The 21403-nt window shown below is 48.1% G+C and overlaps 1 protein-coding gene across 4 annotated transcripts in view; it reads right to left on the reverse strand.

Annotated features, from left to right (window-relative positions):
- Positions 1–21403, reverse strand: part of PTPRS (protein tyrosine phosphatase receptor type S) — a 225725-nt gene that overhangs the window by 128881 nt on the left and 75441 nt on the right. For all 4 annotated transcript variants that reach the window (XM_035118880.2, XM_060275383.1, XM_060275384.1 and 1 more), the window contains exons 3-5: positions 19509–19654; positions 16151–16292; positions 2120–2308 (exon numbers count right to left, since the gene is read on the reverse strand). In XM_035118880.2, the coding sequence (XP_034974771.2) occupies positions 2120–2308; positions 16151–16292; positions 19509–19654 (477 nt within the window). The remainder of the gene's footprint in view (positions 1–2119; positions 2309–16150; positions 16293–19508; positions 19655–21403) is intronic.

The following is a 21403-nucleotide window of genomic DNA, read 5'->3' on the forward strand; positions in this document are numbered from 1 at the left end:
CTCCCAAGCCGTCAAATTTTAAAGGTGTGGCTTATATTCAGGTGCAGCTTATATTTGGGCCAATACGGTACCTCTGAAATGAGAATCTAATCAGTGTATAATTCTAAAGAACTGGAGGGGGGGTGGACTTTTCCAAACCAAGGGCCACACTCCTGTCTCCCGCTTGGACTGTACTGCAATTGCGCTCTACATGGGGCTACCTTTGAAGGTGACTTGGAAACTACAACTAATCCAGAATGCAGTTTGTTAAGGGTACAGAGAACATTGGCTCCCAGCAGCTATCCTATTTTTAAAAGACATCTGAAGGCAGCCCTCTTTAGGGAAGTTTTTAATATTTAATGCTGCATTGTTGTAATATTCGATTGGAAGCCGCCCAGAGTGGCTGGGGAGACTCAGCCAGATGGGCGGGGTACAAATAAATAAATAAATAATAATAATAATTAGTTATTATTATTATATTTAACTTTCTGAGGGGCTAAACTACAGTTCTCAGGATTTTAGGGGGGAAGCTAAGTGCTTTAAATGTATGGGGTTTACCTCTGCTGGCTCCCTGTTCAGGATTTCTTTTTGCAAGCAGAGGACTCGTGTTTGGACATTTCAACTGGGAAACAAAACAGTGCAGAATCATAGAATTGTAGAGTTGGAAGGGACCCCAAGCGTCATCTCGTCCAACCTCCTGCAATGCAGGAATCTCAACGAAAGCATCCATCAGAGATAGCCATCCCACCTCTGCAAAGCGTGGCTTTCTTTAGCCGTACAAAGGGAAAATAAGGAGGTCTCTGTGCCGGAACTAAGAGCGGTCAACACCCCAAAGCTATACACACACAAACGCAGGTACACAACACACAACCAGGGGAGGGAACACAACGAACATCGAGGAAACAACTCGGAACGCAAAGCACATGGAAGCACATCACGAGACACAAAACCACAGCTCAAAATTAACTGAAGGGCAGGTAAACAGACAGGTGGAAGCAGGGGTCTCACCTGCAGTATTCCTGCACCTGGAGGGGTTGAACTAGATGTCCTTTGGGGGTCCCCCTTCCAACTCTACCATTCTTAGATCTGCTCGGGCAGCACACGCTGTGTGCTGTGTAATGTGGTGTGCTGCTTAAGTGTATTGGTTAGAGGGTTGGACCAGGACCCGGGAGAACCTGGGTTCGAATCCTCAGTCGGCCATGAAGCTCTTTGCGTGTGACCTTGCACCAGTCACCACCTCTCAGCCTAACCTACCTCACAGGGTTGTTGTGAGGGCGACTTGGGGTTGGAGGAGAACCTTTTGCACCCCCTTGAGCTCTTTGGGGGGGGGGGAAGGCGGTATCTATAAATGTGATAAATAAATGAATGAGAAAATCAGTGTGGATAACTGAATTTAAGGCTGGAGATATAAGAAAGGGAAATCGATAGAGATTCGTCCGTCCCTTGGTATAGCACTTAAGAGATAGAAGGCAAGCAGTCCTGAAAAATGAGAGGATGGAGAATACCCAACAAATGACTCAGAATTTCATGTGGTCGTTTCTACATCCGTTACTCCAGTCACAAAGCCCGGGTCTCTACCTGGGGCCCACGACGTCCTTCAAAACATTGCACCAGCTGCCACCCTAGCTTCCAAACTGCCACAAACATTCACACAAGCGGGTTTGTAACACTTAACCCTGGCAAAGGCCGTTTAAATGCAGCCGAGTTCTGGCAAAACTGCAGGTGTGCCCAGCTGCGTAAAGTTAACTTTTTCCAGATACTTGCACGCTTAATGTACAGCCTCCTGAAAGAGGCAGTGCTAGCATAGTGGTTAGAATGCCAGACCCAGGGTTCAAATCCCCACCACGCCATGAAGCTCCCTGGGTGTCCTTGGGGGTCGCTGACCTACTCCACAGGGTTGATGTGGGGATTGGATGAAGATTGAGCTCTCTGGAGAATATATGAACGCAATCAATCAATCAATAAATAAATATAAGACCTTGTGATCGCCCAATCCTTTGCCAGAGGGAGCTCGGGGTTCCAAAGAGGACTCTCGGGCACAGAGAGTGGTTTACCGTGCAGACAACGCACACCGTGAACCTCTGAGCAGGGTCTTCACCGAAGCGTTACCTGCCCCACCAAGCCAACCAGTTCACCTCACCTGATCTCAGCTGCTTTATCCTTCCGTTGCTGGCGCTGGGGTCAACGGGCAAAAAGTCTTTGAACCACGTGATCTCTGGATCTGGGTTGCCACTGGCTGCGCAGAGCATGGTGGCGGTTCTTGTGCGCTCCACCACTTTCAGCTGGGGTCCCATGTCGATGATGGGGAAGCCGGAAGGCAGCTGGTCCTCTGTTTGAAACGACACAGGCAAGAGAGAGAAAAGGGTTAGACTCTGCCGAGGCGTCAGGAGGCGGCATTCTCTGCGAAGGGCTCTAGGGAGGCATGGGAAATTGCGAGTCGGGGGGCATGGGAAATTGCGACTCAGGGAAGCATGGGAAATTGCGACTCGGGAGGCATGGGAAATTGCGACTCGGGGAAGCATGGGAAATTGCGACTCCCATGCACCCCGGTAGGAAATGCTTTCTTATAAGAACATTAGCAGCTGGATCAGGCTCATCTAGTCCAGCATCCTGTTCTCACAGTGGCCAACCAGACGCCCCGATGGGAAGTCCACAACTGCAGCACCCTTCGCCTTGCAGTATTCACAAGCCTACTGCCTCCGACAGTGGAGGCAGAGCATTGAAGCTAGGAGCCACCCTCTTTTAAAGCACCCCAAGTTGTGCCCATCACTGCCTCCTGTGGAAGGGAGTTCCACAGCTTAACTGTACTCTATAGTGAAGAAGTACAGTCATACCTCGGTTTAAGAACGCTTCAGTTTGAGTACTTTCAGTTTAAGTACTCCGCGGACCCGTCTGGAACGGATTAATCCACTTTCCATTACTTTCAATGGGAAAGTTCGCTTCAGGTTAAGTACAGGTACAGACTTCCGGAACCAACTGTGTACTTAAACTGAGGTACCACTGTACTCCCCCCCCCTTTTCTTTGCCTCTCCTCAGCTTAGTTGGATGCCCACGAGTCCTTGTGTTAGGAGAGAGGGAGAAACACTTTGCCCTGCTCGCTTTCTCCATTCCCTGCATCACCACCTCTGCCTCAGACCATTAGCCACAACTTGTTCCTTTGCACAATGTAATCTCAGGCTTCTGGAGCACACCGAACACGCAATGTTGGTGGCAGGCAATGGGCATATACAGTGTGATCTCGTGGATAAACTAGTCCTGAGTTGTTAAGGGCTTGGTCCAGCAGCAAATCGGCAACCGGTGCCGAGCCCAGGCGCCATGCGCAGGCAAAGGCCTCACTCCTGGCAGCAATTGCGCCGCAGCATTCTGCACTAACTGCAACTTCCGGATCACAAGGTTAAGTGCCACATAAGGGTGCATTGAATTAGATGGTCCATAGACCAATACAGTCGTAGCTTGGAAGTCAAACGGAATCCGTTCTGGCAGTCCGTTAGAGTTCAAAAACGTTCAAAAACCAAAGCACAGCTTCTGATTGGCTGCAGGAAACTTCTGCAGCCAATCAGAAGTCATGGAAGCCCCATTGGACGTTTGGCTTCCAAAAATCGTTTGCAAACCAGACAGTCACTTCCGGGTTTGCAACGTCGTCAACAACAACAACAGGCAGACTCACAAAGCAGACTGCACATGTGCTTAGGGTACTAGCAAAGCAGGGGAGCATACATACACATATATTATTATTTTTTAGGAATTTGGACATTTGATAGTTTAAAAAAAACCCCAAAACCTAGGAGCCATCATGGGGGAAAAATCAGAACTTAGGCTTCTTTGCACTCCACACTCTTCCCCCATTTTTTCTCTTCTGTTTTTATCACTTGTCCCCCACATAAACTGGACGGCGGAGGGACACTTTCAACTAACGCAAACAAAAATAATGCAAGGACGTTTTATCCTGCCGTGTGTTGCAGCAAATCTATGCTTTATTATTCTATCAATCTATTTGATAAATATTAATTATTACAGATATAGTCTTCACAGTGGATTCGTTTTGATTTGTACTTGGTTGCCTACGGAGGTGGGCGCTGTAATATTTCCAGTGCTTCGGGCCCCTGAAGGTCTTGATCTGGGCCAGGGGTTGGAGTTCAGAATAGACAGATAAGGTTTTAGCATGATATATGAGAGGGGGAAGGGAGGAAGGGAAGGAGGGAAGGAGGGAGAGAAAGGCTGCCTCTCTCCACACAGGGGCCAGCAAACTTTTGCAGCAGGGGGGTGGTCCACTCTCCCTCAGACCTTGTGGGGGGGGGGCAGACTATATTTTTTTTGGGGGGGGGAGAACGAATTCCTATGCCCCACAAATAACCCAGAGATGCATTTTAAATAAAAGCACACATTCTACTCATGTAAAAACATGCTGGTTCTCGGACCGTCCGTGGGCCGGATTTAGAAGGCGATTGGGCCGGATCCAGCCCCCGGGCCTTAGTTTGCCTACCCCTGCTCCACACCATTCAGAATTTTCTGTGCATTCATTTGTTTGCTTGCATCATTCCATGTGGAGCTGGGAACGTCTCCCACCTGATTGGCTGGATGTGACATCATGCTCTGAAGCTTCCAGCTCCTCCGCTCAGATGCCGCCCCTTCCCAAAGCTCGTTAATTTCACAAACTAATTAATCTGCCAAGAGATAGATCAGCCCCTCTTGACAGGCAGGAGGAGGGTGGGTGGATATTATATGAGCGGGGAGATTGGGGCGGGGAAGGGAGGGTGCTTGCGACAACTATTATTACGGAGTGTTTCTAATTAAACAAAAATGTTAATCTTGTGGCACATTGTGCAGAATTCCTCGGAGTTTAATTAAAACAACCGCGGCTGGAGGCGTGATCAGATTCGAGATGAGATCTGCGAAGGACGTGGCTCCCAGAGGCCGGCACATGCCACCAACCAGGGGTGGGGGGGAAAGGGGGGGAAGGCGAGAGCCCCCCACCCACCCGAGAAGGGCGCTGCTGGCATGCAAAAACAGGGACCACCGGCGGTGCGCATCTAAACACCCAAAACGACCGGGATTCCCAACAAGCAATCGATCAAGCCTTGCGATCTGGCCCAACATCTTGTTCGACGCTGCCCTCGGTGGGTTCGGTGGCAGACTGGCACCTGAGGGCGAAGCTCCCAGCGCCTGCTCGATGGCGAACTCGAACTCAGGGCGTGGTCCCTGCTCAAACCTTTGATGCTCAGATTGGGGCAATGCAGGAGCCAAAGGCACAGGCAGGCATTACGCAAGCAAAGGCGTTGAAGGAGGAGCTGTTACTGCCTCCTCAGAGGTCGATGGGGATGGTTTTTGACAAGTCCAGAGGCTGTGTTGGTGGCCGAACGGGCGGCGTGGGTTGAGCCGGAACCAACCTGCAACAGGGGAAGCCTGTGCCTCGAACTCCTTCACGCAACGCAGGGCTGAACTGCGGAACTCCCTCCTGCAGGAGGCAGAGATGGGCTCCAACTTGGATGGCTTTGAAAGAGGCTTAGACAATTGCAGGGAGGAGAATCAGGCTCCACAGTTGAGGTGGTGATGCGCCTGAATACCAGTTGCCTGGAGGCTGCAGAGAATTGCTCTTGTGCAGGGGTCAGCAAACTTTTTCAGCAGGGGGCCGGTCCACTGTCCCTCAGACCTTGCGGGGGGCCGGACTATATTTTTTTTTGGGGGGGGGAATGAACGAATTCCTATTCCCCGCAAATAACTCTGAGATGCATTTTAAATAAAAGCACTACTCATGTAAAAACACGCTGATTCCCGGACCGTCCGTGGGCCGGATTGAGAAGGCGATTGGGCCGGATCCGGCCCCCGGGCCTTAGTTTGCCTGCCCTTGCTCTTGTGCTTGGATCGCCTGGTTAGCCCCTGCAAGAACAAGATGCTGGAAAAGATGGAGCCCCTCTAGCCTGATCCAGCAGGCCTCTTCCTGCATTCTTATCTGGTGCATGCAAAGACTTGGCCTTACGCTTGTGCAACGCTGCATTACCCACTGTCACCAAACTTCGGTTGAAAGCACACATCGTGCCTTGGCAAAGTGAGGGGGCTGCTTTCAGGTCAGGCTCCAGATCCTTGGGGGGGGGGTATCTATGTTTGTCTTGGAACAGGTACAACGCAGACGTCAGTCGCCTCTCCGTGGGATGATGTCACGCCGACATGGCCACACCTGCAGGGCTTGGCCTTCTCTGTTCGCAGCAGCCCTTCCCAGCGGGCTCTCCCCCTTGCTGGAAACGGCCGCTTGTTAAGTGAAGGTGCAAGCAAAGGTCTTCCAGGGATGCCGACAGCTGCTGCATTGCAGCTTTTAATAGGGTGCATTGAGAAATGAACAGAAAAGGCCGATCCCATGCTAAGGATCGTTAGGAAACGGGTTGAAAATAAAACTGCCGATACCATAACACTGCTAAGCAAATCTGGGGGCAGCTGCTTTTGGAATACCGTGAAGAGTTCTGGTCGCCTTGGTCTAAAAAGGTTCAGGAAAGGGAAACCAGACTCGTAGAGTTGTAAAGTTGGAAGGCACCATGAAGGTCATCTAGTAGCCCAACCCGTTGCAATGTAAGAATCTTTTGCCCAATGTGGGGCTCGAACCCACAACCCTGAGATGAAGAGTCTCGTGCTCTACCAATTGAAAATGATCAGGGGGATGGACCGATTCCCCTGCGAAGAGGTTGCTGCCTCACAGGGTTGTTGTTGGGATTAAATGAGAAGGGGGAGAACCAGGCACAAGCCTCCTTGAGCTCATTTGGAGCAACAGATGGGAAATAAATGCAACAATAAGAGAAATCATAAACGGCCCTGATTTAAGGCAGCTTCCGGTGTATTCCTGTTGGAAACCTTTGTTGTGAGGGCTACCCTAGGTAGCAGAGACGGCGGACATTCGGAGCAGGGAGAAGAGGGAAGAAAGAAAAGCATTGGCGGGGGGAATGTGGAGGCACAAAGAGTCAGGGAGGCTGTCCACACTCGCTGGCCTGCTCTTTGTGAAAAAGCAGAGGTTAATAGATTCAATCTTTGTCCTTTTAACTCTCCCCAGCAGTTACAAATGAGTCTGGCGCAAGGGGAAGGAGAAGTCGATCTTTGCAGCCCGAAAGGCCAGAGACAGGTCAAAAGGATAACTTTGTCTGAGAAAAGGAATTGGTGGTGGTTGCAGAGACAAATCTAGGGACACTTTCTGGACCACGCTGCTTTCGGAGGGGATTCAATTGCAAACTGGCAGCTCCGGGGAGAGCAACGAAAGCAGCCCTGGAGCTCTTGCACCCTAGACTCGCTTCTTGGAAAAAAAAACTTGTGACAAGGAAAATTATAGGAAAGTGTGTGGCGAAGGGATTCGCTCATAGAACTGCAGTCGGGAGGGACCCAGAAATCTCAACGAAAGCATCTGTGAACCTAGTTTTGTATAAGTTTCTGAATATTCCATTATAGCCAGTTACGTATGTGTATAGCTTAACTGTGTTCGTAACGAAGGTTTGTGCTGTAGTCTTGTTGTTGTTGTTTAGTCGTTTAGTCGTGTCCGACTCTTCGTGACCCCATGGACCATAGCACGCCAGACACTCCTGTCTTCCACTGCCTCCCGCAGTTTGGTCAAACTCATGTTCGTAGCTTCGAGAACACTGTCCAACCATCTCGTCCTCTGTCGTCCCCTTCTCCTAGTGCCCTCAATCTTTCCCAACATCAGGGTCTTTTCCAAGGATTCTTCTCTTCTCATGAGGTGGCCAAAGTATTGGAGCCTCAGTTTCACGATCTGTCCTTCCAGGGAGCACTCAGGGCTGATTTCCTTCAGAATGGAGAGGTTTGATCTTCTTGCAGTCCATGGGACTCTCAAGAGTCTCCCCCAGCACCATAATTCAAAAGCATCAATTCTTCGGCAATCAGCGTTCTTTATGGTCCAGCCTCTCTTCTATATTTGCCACCCTCTCTTCTAGGGTGGCAAATATTGCCCTGCACCGTGCAAAACTCTCTAGGGAGAGTTACAGGTAGGTAGGCGTGTTGGTCTGCCGTAGTCGAAACAAAATAAAAAACTTCCTTCCAGTAGCACCTTAGAGACCAACTAAGTTTGTCATTGGTATGAGCTTTCGTGTGCATGCACACTTCTTCAGATACACTGAAACAGAAGTCACCAGACCCTTATATATAGTGAGAGGGTGGGGGTGGGGGTATTACTCAGAAGGGTGGTGGGAATGGGTGATTGGTTGATAGGTGGGGTAAGCCTGTTGACGACTGTAACGACTACAATTGGTCTTGCAGGAAAAAGGAAGGGATGAGATGGCTAAAAATAGCTTGACCATGTATAATGAGATAAGAATCCAATGTCTCTATTCAGACCAGATCTCTCCATGGTTTTAAGTTTGGTAATAAGTTGCAATTCAGCAACTTCTCTTTCCCGTCTATTTCTGAAATTCTTTTGTAATAAGACAGCTACTTTGAGATCTTTTATAGAAGATTTTGCACAAGGAAGCCCTGGACGAAAGGTCACCGAATCACTGAACTGAAGCGTTGTGAGGGATCCCCGGGCGTCATCTAGTCCAGCCCCCTGTAATGCAGGAATTGCAGCTTAAGAATCCCTGACAGGTGGCCACCCAACCTTTGTTTAAAAACTTCCAGCAAAGGAGAGCCCACCACCTTCTGAGAGAGTCTGTTTCACTGTGGAACAGCTCCTGTGATCAGAAAGTTATTCCTGATGTTGAGCAGGAATCTCCTTTTTTTTGGTAATTTGAAGCCATGGGTTCGAATCCTACCCTCCAGAGAAGGAGAATACAAACACACTCCCTCTTCCATGTGACAGCCCTTGAGATATTTGAGGACAACTGTCCTATCCTCCTGTCTGTCTGTCTCCTCTTTTCCAGGCTAAACATCCCCAACTCCTTCAACCGCTCCTCACAAGGCTTGGTTTCCAGACCCTTCACCATCGCCCTCCTCTGCACCCTTGCTTTGACGCAGCATCTTCTGAACTCCACACAAACAAATGAAGGATGCATGCTCACTAAACCGTCACGGATGTCTAATCTGCCTGGCAACAAATCAGGATAAATACGCTCAATTAACAGGTTGTCTAGAGGCGTCCAGTGTTGCAGCAGCTCACTCAGCCCCCAATATTCCTGCTCAAACATCGCAAGCTTGGGGTTCCTGTTGCCCCCACGCAACAGCTCAGAGCTCCCAGGATGCAAATTCACGGAGGAGAGGACTTTCAATGGCTGGCCACTGTTCAATGACTTGAGAATCAGTGTGGCATAGTGGTTAGAGCAGAGGTAGGCAACCTAAGGCCCGTGGGCTGGATGTGGCCCAATCGCCTTCTCAATGCTGCCCGCGGACGGTCCGGGAATCGGCGTGTTTTTACATGAGTAGAATGTGTCCTTTTATTTAAAATGCATCTCTGGGTTATTTGTGGGGCCTGCCTGTCTTGTGTTTTTACATGAGTAGAATGTGTCCTTTTTTTAAAAATGCATCTCTGGGTTATTTGTGGGGTCTGTCTGGTGTTTTTACATGAGTAGAATGTGTCCTTTTATCTAAAATGCGTCTCTGGGTTATTTGTGGGGCCTGCCTGGTGTTTTAACATGAGTAGAATGTGTCCTTTTATTTAAAATGCGTCTCTGGGTTATTTGTGGGGCCTGCCTGGTGTTTTTACATGAGTAGAATGTGTCCTTTTATCTAAAATGCATCTCTGGGTTATTTGTGGTGCCTGCCTGGTGTTTTTACATGAGTAGAATGTGTCCTTTTATCTAAAATGCGTCTCTGGGTTATTTGTGGGGCCTGCCTGGTGTTTTTACATGAGTAGAATGTGTCCTTTTATTTAAAATGCATCTCTGGGTTATTTGTGGTGCCTGCCTGGTGTTTTTACATGAGTAGAATGTGTCCTTTTATCTAAAATGCGTCTCTGGGTTATTTATGGGGCCTGCCTGGTGTTTTTACATGAGTAGAATGTGTCCTTTTATTTAAAATGCATCTCTGGGTTATTTGTAGGGCCTGCCTGGTGTTTTTACATGAGTAGAATGTGTCCTTTTATTTAAAATGCATCTCTGGGTTATTTGTGGGGCATGCCTGGTGTTTTTACATGAGTAGAATGTGTCCTTTTATCTAAAATGCATCTCTGGGTTATTTGTGGGGCCTGCCTGGTGTTTTTACATGAATAGAATGGGGCATAGGAATTCGTTCATTATTCCCCCCCCCCAAATATAGTCCAGCCCACCACATGGTCAGAGGGACAGTGGACCGGATCCCTGCTGAAAAAGTTTGCTGACCCCTGCTCTTGACGGTGGCATCAAAAATGCAGGTTTGCAAGAGTGTAAATGTTTTGCATGTGGATCCAGGGTGCAGTGGTTATCCGGAAGCGATTGTGTTTAAGGAAAGTAAACTTCTGGTTGTGTAATGGGGGTCCAGGATTGCTCTGTCAACTTGAGGGCAATGCTTAATACCTGCCTGGTATTTTAACATGAGTAGAATGTGTGCTTTTATTTAAAATGCATCTCTGGGCAGCACAATTTAAGATGGCTATTGACAAGCTGGAAGGTGTGCGGAGGAGGGCAACCAAGATGATTAAAGGTCTGGAAACCAAGCCTTATGAGGAACAGTTGAGGGAGCTGGGTATGTTCAGCTTGGAAAAGAGGAGACGGAGAGGAGATACGATAGCCAGCTTCAAATATCTGAAGGACTATCCCATGGAAGATGGAGCCAGCTTGTTGTCTCCTGTTCCGGAGGCTAGGACCCAAATCAATGGATTAAATTACGAGAAAGGAGATTCTGACTCAACATTCGGAAGTATATTCTGATGCTAAGAGCCATTCGAGAGTAGAACGGACTCCCTCGGATGGTGGTGGACTCTCCTTCCTTGGAGGATTTTAAGCAGAGCTTGGATGGCCACCAGTCCTGGACGATCTAGCTGAAATCCCTGCATTGCAGGGGGTTGGACTAGATGACCCTTGGGCCCCTTCCAATGCTGCAGTTCTAGGATTTGATGGGCTACTGGCCTGAACCAGCAGGGCTTCAATTAAGTCCACCCTGGCTGTGTGCTGAGATTTTATTCTTACTCCCCACTCTCCAGTTCTGGCAGCGGGCCAGTGGGGGTGGGGGGGACGCAGACAACTTCTGCTTAACGCCAGCAGTGTTTTCCGGCTGGGTGGCCACCTTTTTTTGCAAACCGGAGAGAGCCGCGGCAATTAGCACATCACCTAACGAAGCTTTGAGAGCCCAGCGAGGGGGGGGTGTAGGCTGTGTTTGAACGGGGAGGGGGCAGCACTAGTCGGCCACGTAATGAGCATGCCAGCTGGCCGGTGGCAACCCTCCCTTGTCAGCGGAGTCCCTCCTGGGCTGACACTTTTGCCTGTTTGCCAGCCCCCAACGGAGGGGGAGACAAGGCAGGCTGCTTCATGGGTCCCCACCCCAGACGAGCGACAGCTGTGGAGCTTGCAGAGGCCCAGAGCTTGAACAGGTGCAGCTGCGGGGCAATTCTAGCCTTGCGTAATATATTCCCCCCCCACCCCGCTCTTTCCGCACATTTGTATTTGTCATCAAAGAGGGCTTCCCTTTCGACGGCGCTAAGGATCCATTTGAAACTGTGCCCGCTTCGTGATTTATTCGCTATCACCGGTCCAGTACTTAATGTTCATTATTTGTGCTTGTTTGTTTAGCTACCCTGTTTTTTTCTCCAGGTTTTTTGGGGGGACGGACACTGCCTTTCCCTGTTTTTGGTTTTTGCTTTGGCCATCGCCCACTCCAAGGAATGTGGGGAGAAGCCTTAAATAAGAGTCTAGAGTTGCATCTGGCTCAGCCATCGGGACAGGAGACGCACAGATGTTAGCACAGCTCTCTGCAGCGAATATGCAGACTGACAGCATGAAAGCTCGTTGCTCTGAAGAACTTTTGATGTGGATGTCAGCTGCAGGCAGGATTCTGGCAGCCGAGCAATGGAAATATTTAGGGGAAAACCTGCATTTGTTGTTGTGGTTTAGGAACATACGGGTTTGGACTATCAAGGAAAACCTGCACATTTCTGGGGGGGCGGGTGGAGGATCCAGAAGAGTTCCACGTTGCTGGGGTGTTGGGCTAATGGCCCTCGAGGTCCCTTCTCAATTCTATTATTTTATTTCCTGTGCTTTGAACTCAAGATGCCCAACGTTCCATCATCCACACTAGCTCAGGAAATAAGGATGTTGTGATTAATATTGGTGTTTCCCCATTTCTTCCCCTTATCGTTTATTGTTTGTTTGCTTTGTGTATGGCACAAGCGAGCTTGCTCAAAGATTCAAATCTCTCAGGTGAGAGAGGACTGATCAGGTATCTGATTTAACTTTTTGTTAGGGGACGCACCTCTGAAAAAGTGCCCACTTTTTGCCTGGAAAGCGGCGATTTTAAGGAGGAAAGTCTGTGGGGGATGAGAAGTTAAGCAAACTCTTATCTGACAGAAGCCCTGGTTTTAATGATTATTTTTACTGCGTGGTGTGTTTTTAATTCTGTTTAATGCATTTTATTTTGCAATGGCTCCGGCTTCACAAATAAATATTACTCCTATTCATACATTGCATGACATAATACTCCGCTACTGCGCTTTTGGGTTGTTAGTAACGGTAACGCTGAAAGCTGCCTTCTACTGACCTAGACCAATTGCTCCATCTAGCTCAGTGTTGTCTACACAGGCTGGCAGCAGCTCTCCAGTATTTCTGATGGGGGTTCTCTCCCACTTACTGGAATACGCCTGAACTCGGAGCGTTCTGCACTCCACAGATGAGCTGCAGCCCACCCCCTAAAGAGTCAGTCCCCGTGACTCTATTTAGAGGGCTGATTTAAACAGCTATATAGGGAGCTACCTTATAACGGACTCAGACTTCTGGTCCACCTAGCTCAATATTGTCTACACTGACTGGCAGCTGCTCCCCAAGATTGCAAACAGGGGTCTTTCTCAGCCCTACCTAGAGATGCTGAGGATTGAACCTGGGATTTCCTGCGTAGAAAGAAGCTTTCTTTTTGGGGGGTGCAGGGGATTCCAAAATTTGCAGAAATACAGCAACATCTTAAGTGTGCGTGAAATCGAAACCTGCCCAACAAGGACTGAGCAATTCCCAGGTAGCCACGGAACTGACTGCCCACGGAGGGGAAAGAAATGGGAAACGGAGCGTCAGAGCACATGGAACGGCGTATCTTGGAGAAGGAATGGCTGGCTGGCTGATGCTCTCAACAGCCTGACCTACATGACCACATTTTGCAGCGTAGTAGCAAATCGCTTTGGGGTGTGGCATGGGGAACAATCGCAAATGAATGCGGGTGGCACTGTGGTTTAAACCACTGAGCCTCTTGGGCTTGCTGATCAGAAGGTCGGCGGTTCAAATCCCCACGGTGGAATGAGCTCTCTTTGCTCTGTCCCAGCTCCTGCCAACCTAGCAGTTCGAAAGCACACCAGCGCAAGTAGATAAATAGGTTCCTCTCTGGTGGGAAGGTAAACAGCATTTCTGTGCACTCTGGTTTCCATCACGGTGTCCCGTTGCACCAGAAGTGGTTTAGTCCTGCTGGCCACATGACCCGGAAAGCTGTCTGCGGACAAACGCCGGCTCCCTCGGCCTGAAAGCAAGATGAGCGCCGCAACCTCAAAGTCGCCTTTGACTGGACTTAACAAGTCCTTTACCTTTTATGAAGCTTTTGAAATTTCTGACAGCTGAAGCACTTTTTTTCCTGGCTTGAAAGCAGAGGGTCCGTTTCATTCGTATGATCCTTCTGAGAACGTTTCGACTTTGAGAGTGTCTAAGGTATACAAACTTGCTCTCCTGTGATCACTCCACCAGGCGTAATTGACTGAGCCCAACAGTAGAGATGTGAGGGACTGATCCAGCCACTGGGCTGATTGGAAGAAGGCAAGTTCAGCACGGCAGTCCATGCAAAGGAAACATGCAAGGCCGTTCTGACCAAACGATCCTGCAACAACTTACACAGAGGAGTGGCAAAGTTATGCACCCTCAGAGAATGCTGGTGTTAAAGAAGGGAGCTTAGAACAGCGAATTGTGCAGAGGGGGGAAGGAGGCTAACACTTATTTTTAATAATAAAATGGAGGCAGTGAGAGATTTTACTTTCTTGGGCTCCTTGATCACTGCAGATGGTGACAGCAGTCACGAAATTAAAAGACGCCTGCTTCTTGGGAGAAAAGCAATGACAAACCTAGACAGCATCTTAAAAAGCAGAGACATCACCTTGTCAACAAAGGTCCATATAGATAAAGCTATGCTTTTCCCAGTAGTGATGTATGGAAGTGAGAGCTGGACCATAAAGAAGGCTGATCACCGAAGAATGGATGCTTTTGAATTATGGTGCTGGAGGAGACTCTTGAGAGTCCCATGGACTGCAAGAAGATCAAACCTCTCCATTCTGAAGGAAATCAGCCCTGAGTGCTCACTGGAAGGACAGATCCTGAAGCTGAGGCTCCAATACTTTGGCCACCTCATGAGAATAGAAGACTCCCTGGAAAAGACCCTGATGTTGGGAAAGATTGAGGGCACTAGGAGAAGGGGATGACAGAGGATGAGATGGTTGGACAGTGTTCTCGAAGCTACGAACATGAGTTTGACCAAACTGCGGGAGGCAGTGGAAGACAGGAGTGCCTGGCGTGCTCTGGTCCATGGGGTCACGAAGAGTGGGACACGACTAAATGACTAAACAACAACAATAATAATAAAATGTCATGTTTTGGGGAAGAGAAATTCAGCAGCTGAGCAGAAGGCCCCAGATCCAGTCCTGTTTAAAATGATGAGATGCTTAGTAATGGAAAGGGGGGGGGAATCCCTCTCTCGGCCTGATACCCTAGAGACACACTGTCAGTCAGAATTAAGAGCAATATCGGGGTAGACCGTCTATCGCAGGAAAAAGCAGCTTCCTGTGCTCCTAACAACAAGAAGGGTAATATTTCTTTTCCCCAGAAACCATCACAAACAAATGGAAACGAAGCGAAGACATATCTGTTGCCCTCCAATCCCAGTCCCTTGAGACGCTGTTAAGATAAAGCGCTGCCTCGCCTGATATGGAAACCCTCCCTGCTTAACTCCCTACAGCAGAGATCCCTGGCGAAGCGACACCTTGCCACTCACTGGGAGAGGCAGAAGGCTAAGCAGCACAACGTGTTGGCATCACGGAACAAGGACCTGGGGGCCTCTTGCCGAGCTTCAGGAACGCCACCTGCTCCTTTGCAAGGTGGATTGGCATTTGGTTGAATGTACGGGAGCAACGGGGAATAGGGGTTGGCGCTGTGGTCTAAACCACTGAGCCTAGGGCTTGGCAATCAGAAGGCCGACGGTTCGAATACCCACGGCGGGGTGAGCTCCCGTTGCTCGGTCCCAGATCCTGCTAGCCTAGCAGTTCGAAAGCACGTGAAAAGTGCAAGTACAGTGGTACCCCGGTCGCTCCCCGAGGCACGCTTATGCCCGAGTCCCGCAGAACCCAGATGTAAACACTTCCGGGTCCGTGGTGGTTGGAAACCGAAGCAGTCGCTCCCCAAGGCGGTCGCAAACCGAGGTACCACTGTAGATAAATAGGTACCACTCCAGCAGGAAGGTAAACGTCATTTCCGTGCGCTGCTCTGGTTTCAGTGTTCCATTGTGCCAGAAGCGGCTTAGTCCTGCTGGCCACATGACTCGGAAAAACTGTCTGTGGACAAACGCCGGCTCCCTCGGCCTGTAAAGCGAGATGAGCGCCGCAACCCCAGAGTCGTCTGCGATTGGACTTAACTGTCAGGGGTCCTTGACCTTTATTTTACGGGAGCAAGAGAAAGTGCAAGGCGTTCCCTTGTTGGGAAAACAAGGAGGAGGTGCAGAACTTCCTGCAGGAACTATCTGCTATTATTATTATTATTATTATTATTATTATTATTATTATTATTATTTGACATCGACTCAAGGCAGTTTACAGCTAAAAATAAGAACAGCCGACAACATAGGGGGAAATCGTTAAAAAACAATTAAACATGGATAGAGTTAAATCTACCTATTAAAAGCATACAAACAATTGCATTGAAAATGGCACAGCACCAGCCCTTGCCTTTAAAGCACCCAAGTCTGCTGGAATCTTCTACTGGCACATCCAACGCACATTCAACTTTCGGGTATGCCCTGCAGAGCTTCACCCCAAATAAGCAGCCTTAGAATATTGGACAGACGAAACACCAAGCAACGAAAGACCTGCCCCGTCGCAGGAATTTACCTCTCAGGACAGTCAGTTTGGCGTTGACGGTGATCTCTGCCACGGAGTTCTGAGCAACACATTCATAAATGTTTTCGTCCCTGGGAGTGCGGAGGGGCTGGATCCTCAAGACAGCGCCGGCACCTTCGTCAAACTCAATCGTCTGAGACAGGGAGAGGAGGAGAAAGTAAGTGTTAAAAGGCCAAGGAGTTATCTAGGAGTGGGGATCACTGTTAGCAGAGCGCATCTCCAAGTCCCCCGATCACCCCTTCCTGTATTTTGTTGTCTCAGCCTCAAAGGAAATAACACTGTACAGCCGTACCTTAGTTTTTGAATAGCTTAGTTCTCCAACAGGAGTGCCTGGCGTGCTATGGTCCATGGGGTCAAGAAGAGTCGGTCACGACTAAACAACTAAACAACAGCAAGAGTTCTCCAACGCTTTGGCTCACCAACGCCCGGAAGGGACTGTTCCGGTTTGCGAACTATTTTTGGAAGCCGAACGTCCGGCAGGGCCTCCGATTGGCTGCAGGAGCTTCCTGCAGCCAATCAGAAGCCACACTTTGGTTTCTAAACATTTTGGAAATCAAATGGACTTCTGGAACAGATTCCATTCGACTTCCAAGGGACGACTGTATTTTAAAATTGAGGGTACAAAGGTAACAGTCATGGAGAAGATGCATAATTTGGGTCCGACTCCTTGCAATTTTGAGTCAATCACTGTTCTCTCTCTGACATCCTCCTCTGACACCCCTTCTTTCTCTTTTTTACTTTTTATGTATTTTATTTATGATTTTCAGTTTTATACATTTCAATAATTTTACAATCGTTATAACATTTCAAAACTCGACTTCCTTCACCCTCTTTCTGTGGTTCCTTAAATTTATTTTTAATATTTTCTGCATATCCAAATGAACTTAATTTGCTCATTTATTCATCTACTTTAAATATAAAACTTATATAAAACTGCAGGTTATTACAATAATCCTGCTAATGTTTTAATCTGTTTACAATTTATCTGATAATATTCAATAAACCATTTCCATTCTTTTATTAATAAGTTTATCTTGATTTCTTATTCTTCTGCATATTCCATAAGTTTTTGCATCCATTCTTCTTTCGCTGGGACTTCTTCCTTCTTTCCATTTTTGGGCAAGTAACATTCTTGCCGCTGTGGTCGCATGCATGAATAAGTTTCTATACAGTTTGGGTAGTTCTGCCCCTGTAATTCCCAAAAGGAAAGCTTCTGGGTTTTTTCTTTTACAAATGTTATTCATTGCATATCATTTCCCAGTAAGCTTTAACCTTACTACAAGACCACCACAGATGATAAAAAGAACCTTATTACGCTTTACATTTCCAACACTTGTTTGATTTGTATTTATACTTTTTTTTTGGCCAATTTCTCTTTCTTCCTCTGTCACCCCTTCTCTCTCCTGCTCTCCCCACTTCCTCTCTGACATCCCCCTCCCCCCAATCTTACTCCCTGCTCAGCAGGTCCGGCTCTAGGGGTAGTCTTGGTGGTGCGGAGCGCCATGGCGCTGGGCCGGCAGGAGGGCACTGCGCGTCGAAGCCATGCGGAAGCCGTGCTCCGCGCTGTGCCCACCCACCAGGGCGGGGGCGCCGGAGCGATCTCCGCGCCACGGCGCCAGGGCGCCCGACCGGCTTGAGACGGCCTCTCAGCAGCCTTCCAGAGGAGGAGCAACAATTTCAAGACGTCTCAACGGACCATAGCTGTCAACTTTCGGATTTGAAAATAAGGGATCAGCAGCAGCCTCACCTGTCCTGGGGACAGTCTACGGTATATCTAACAATCCAGAATAGCAGCAGGACTAAGGGAATTTCCAGCAAAAAAAGGGAGGGTTGACAGCTACGCAACAGACCAACTACAGAGAGCTTTTTGAAACCAGGCTGAGAGTTGCAGATTGCCCTTAAAACGACGGGAGAGAAATCTGTTGCATACGTACGTTGACAATAACAAGGACTACAGGTGAAACTCGGGAAATTTGAATATCGTCGAAAACTGCATTTATTTCAGCAATGCAACTTAAAAGGTGGAACCAATCTATGAGATAGATGCATGACATGCAAAGCAAGATATGTCAAGCCTTTATTGGTTGTAATTGTAATTATTTGTCGTTAGGCGGGTCAATTATAAATGGAATGTAATTAATGAAATGTAATAGCGATGCTTATTTTTGTATTATTGTAACTATTTGTTTTATAACTGTGGAATTCCCAAAGGAAAGCATTTGTAAAAATTAAAAGAAAAATAAATCATAATAAGTTGCATTACTGAAATAAATGCACTCTTCGACGATATTCTAATTTCCCGAGTTTCACCTGTAAAATCACATCTCTCTCTCTCTGTCTCTCTCTCGCACACACTTTTCACATTGCCCTTCCTCTGAGTCCATCAGGCAGAAAACAACAACCCAACAGCAGATTTGCCATTTCCTGCACCGCATGACAGCTATTTTGTGCAGGGGATGAAAAATCCTTCTCCCTCCTGAGCTTGTGCATAGAGAAACATGTGAAGAGACATAAAAGACTTTGCACTGGGGGGCACAGAACAAAACACACTGGAGACGCCAAAAGGATGCTTACAAAATCTAAGCAGCATTTCCATCTCAAACAACACTTACGACTTTGAGGGATTAAATATTGCACATGCATTATTTTACCCTACCGGTCCTCCCAAAAGCATGGACTGCTGTTGTTCCACCCCCACCCCCTTTATCTTCTCAGCAAGCCTGTGAGGTAGGCTGAGAGACAACAACTGGCTGAAGGACACACAGTTTGTTTCTCAGGGATTCGAACCTGGCTCCCAGTTCCAACATTCCATCCCTCCTTCCTGCCCCCCCCCCCAATTGATGATGATTCATTCATTGCATTTATACCCCCATCTTTGCTCCGAGGAGCTCAATGTGATATACATGGTTCTCTCCCCCTCCTCATTTTATCCTCACAACAACCCTGTGAGGTAGGGCTAAGCAGAGAGAGAGAGAGAGTGTGGTCACCCAGTGAGCTTCATGTGGCCAGGCAGGGATTTGAACCCTGGTTTCCCTGGTCCTCCTCCAACACACTAACAAGTGAATTATAATCACTGATTTATAAATCACCTCCTCCTAAACCAGGCATGTCCAAAGTCCGTTTCGGGGGGCCTAATCCAGCCCCTGTGGCAGTTTATTTCTTGGGGTCAAATCCTAAAAGAGAGCTCAACAACTTTGGTTGGCCCTCACACATGTTCACTTCATCAAATCTGGCCCTCTTGGAAAAAAGTTTGGGCACCCCCGATCTAAACAGAAGACTCTTGAGAACATTTTAAAAACATGCAAACAACGGATGTGTTTGAAGCAACACTAGAGCCCTAAATGCTTACCTCAAACCTCTGGGAGTTCACTTTCTTCCCCTTCTTGTTCCAGGTGACGCGGGGCTTGGGGTCTCCCCTCGCTTGGCAGACGAAGGATGCCACCCCTCCGGAGACCCCGATCTGGTCCACAGGGTTCTTGATGAATTCGGGGGGACCTTTATGTGCAAGAAACAGAAAGGGGGGGGGAAGGAGGGAGAGAATATTTCATAACTTGAAATATTTCACAAATGACGAATAAAAAAAAAAGAGTAAAAATGTACAGATTTTATAAACAAATTTGTAAGCTTTCAAAAACCAGAAAACCTAAGGTTAGTTGCTTTGCTCTTTAACTATTAGTTTGGCTTATTGCACACCTATTTCAGTATTTTGCAGCATATAATGTGTGCCGACGAGGAGGGCAACCAAGATGTCACGGGTCCGGAAATTAAGCCACATGCCGAATTGTGGAAGGAATTAGGTACTGTATGTTTAGACTGGAAAAGAGGAAACCGAGAGGAGATGTGATACCCATCTTCAGATATCTAAAGGGCTGACATATGGAGGATGGAGAAGTCTTGTTTTCCGCTGCTATGGAGGGTAGGACTCGAACCCATGGCTTCAAGTGTCCATTTTGGGTGTCCAGAAGAGGGCAACCAAAATGGTAAAAGGCCTGGAAACGATGCCTTATGAGGAACTGTATTATTATTTATACTGTATTATTATTTATAACAGATATTATTATTATTATTTATAACAGATAACATGGGTGAAATGGGAAATTCATAGAATCATAGAGTTGGAAGAGACCACAAGGGCCATCCAGTCCAACCCCCTGCCAAGCATGGAAACATCATCAAAGCATTCTTGACATATGCCTGTCAAGCCTCTGCTTAAAGACCTCCAAAGAAGGAGACTCCACCACACTTCTTGGCAGCAAATTCCACTGTCGAACAGCTCTTACTGTCAGGAAGTTCTTCCTAATGTTTAGGTGGAATCTTCTTTCTTGTAGTTTGAATCCATTGCTCCGTGTCCGCTTCTCTGGAGCAGCAGAAAACAATCTTTCTCCCTCCTCCATATGACATCCTTTTATATATTTGAACATGGCTATCATATCCCCCCTTAACCTTCTCTTCTCCAGGCTAAACATACCCAGCTCCCTAAGCCGTTCCTCATAAGGCATCGTTTCCAGGCCTTTGACCATTTTCGTTGCCCTCCTCTGGACACGGTCCAGCTTGTCAGTATCAAATTGCCAGTGTCAAATTGATGCCCCTCTTCCTTACAATGGGAACATGTGATGGGCTGGATCAACATCTTGGCTTGCAGAGCCATGCATAGCACCTGCTGTGCTTTTGAACGCACGGATCACACCGATCCGAGCATTAAACATTTTGGTAGGAACAGGAGTCTGAGTTCGTGTCTTCACTGCCAGGCCACTCAAGAGGGAGGAGACTGACCCCTGTTCTCCCTCCGTGTAACATCCGCCACTGAAAACCACAGCTGCCCATGCCTGCATAGCCAAACCTCCTTCAATCTACACAACCCCACCACTAGATCTCGTTTCTTGAGTGGCGGAAAGGAGCAAGAAAGCCAGCAATAAATCACACTTTGGAAGTTGGAGTTAACACTTTATTAGCACAAAAGGAAGGGGGATGTCTTGCCTCCGAGACCAAAGGTCCCTGCCTTCCTACAGCCAAGCAAACTAAGACTGTGCCTGCAAGAAGCTAACTTCTCCTTGGCCCTCTTCATGCCTCTTCTGATTCTGGGAGACAAGTGGGGAAGGGAGCTTGTTGCAGCAGGATGGAGAGACACCCATGACTCTCCACCAGCCAGACCCCTCTCTGCCTCTGATTCTCGACTTCTCTCTGCCACAGACTCTCCCTGCTCACTAAGCCCTGTTGCCCCTTCAGCTTCCAACACCTCCTCCC

This window comes from Zootoca vivipara, chromosome 6 (assembly GCF_963506605.1).
Source record: "Zootoca vivipara chromosome 6, rZooViv1.1, whole genome shotgun sequence".
In the NCBI taxonomy this organism is placed as follows: domain Eukaryota; kingdom Metazoa; phylum Chordata; class Lepidosauria; order Squamata; family Lacertidae; genus Zootoca; species Zootoca vivipara.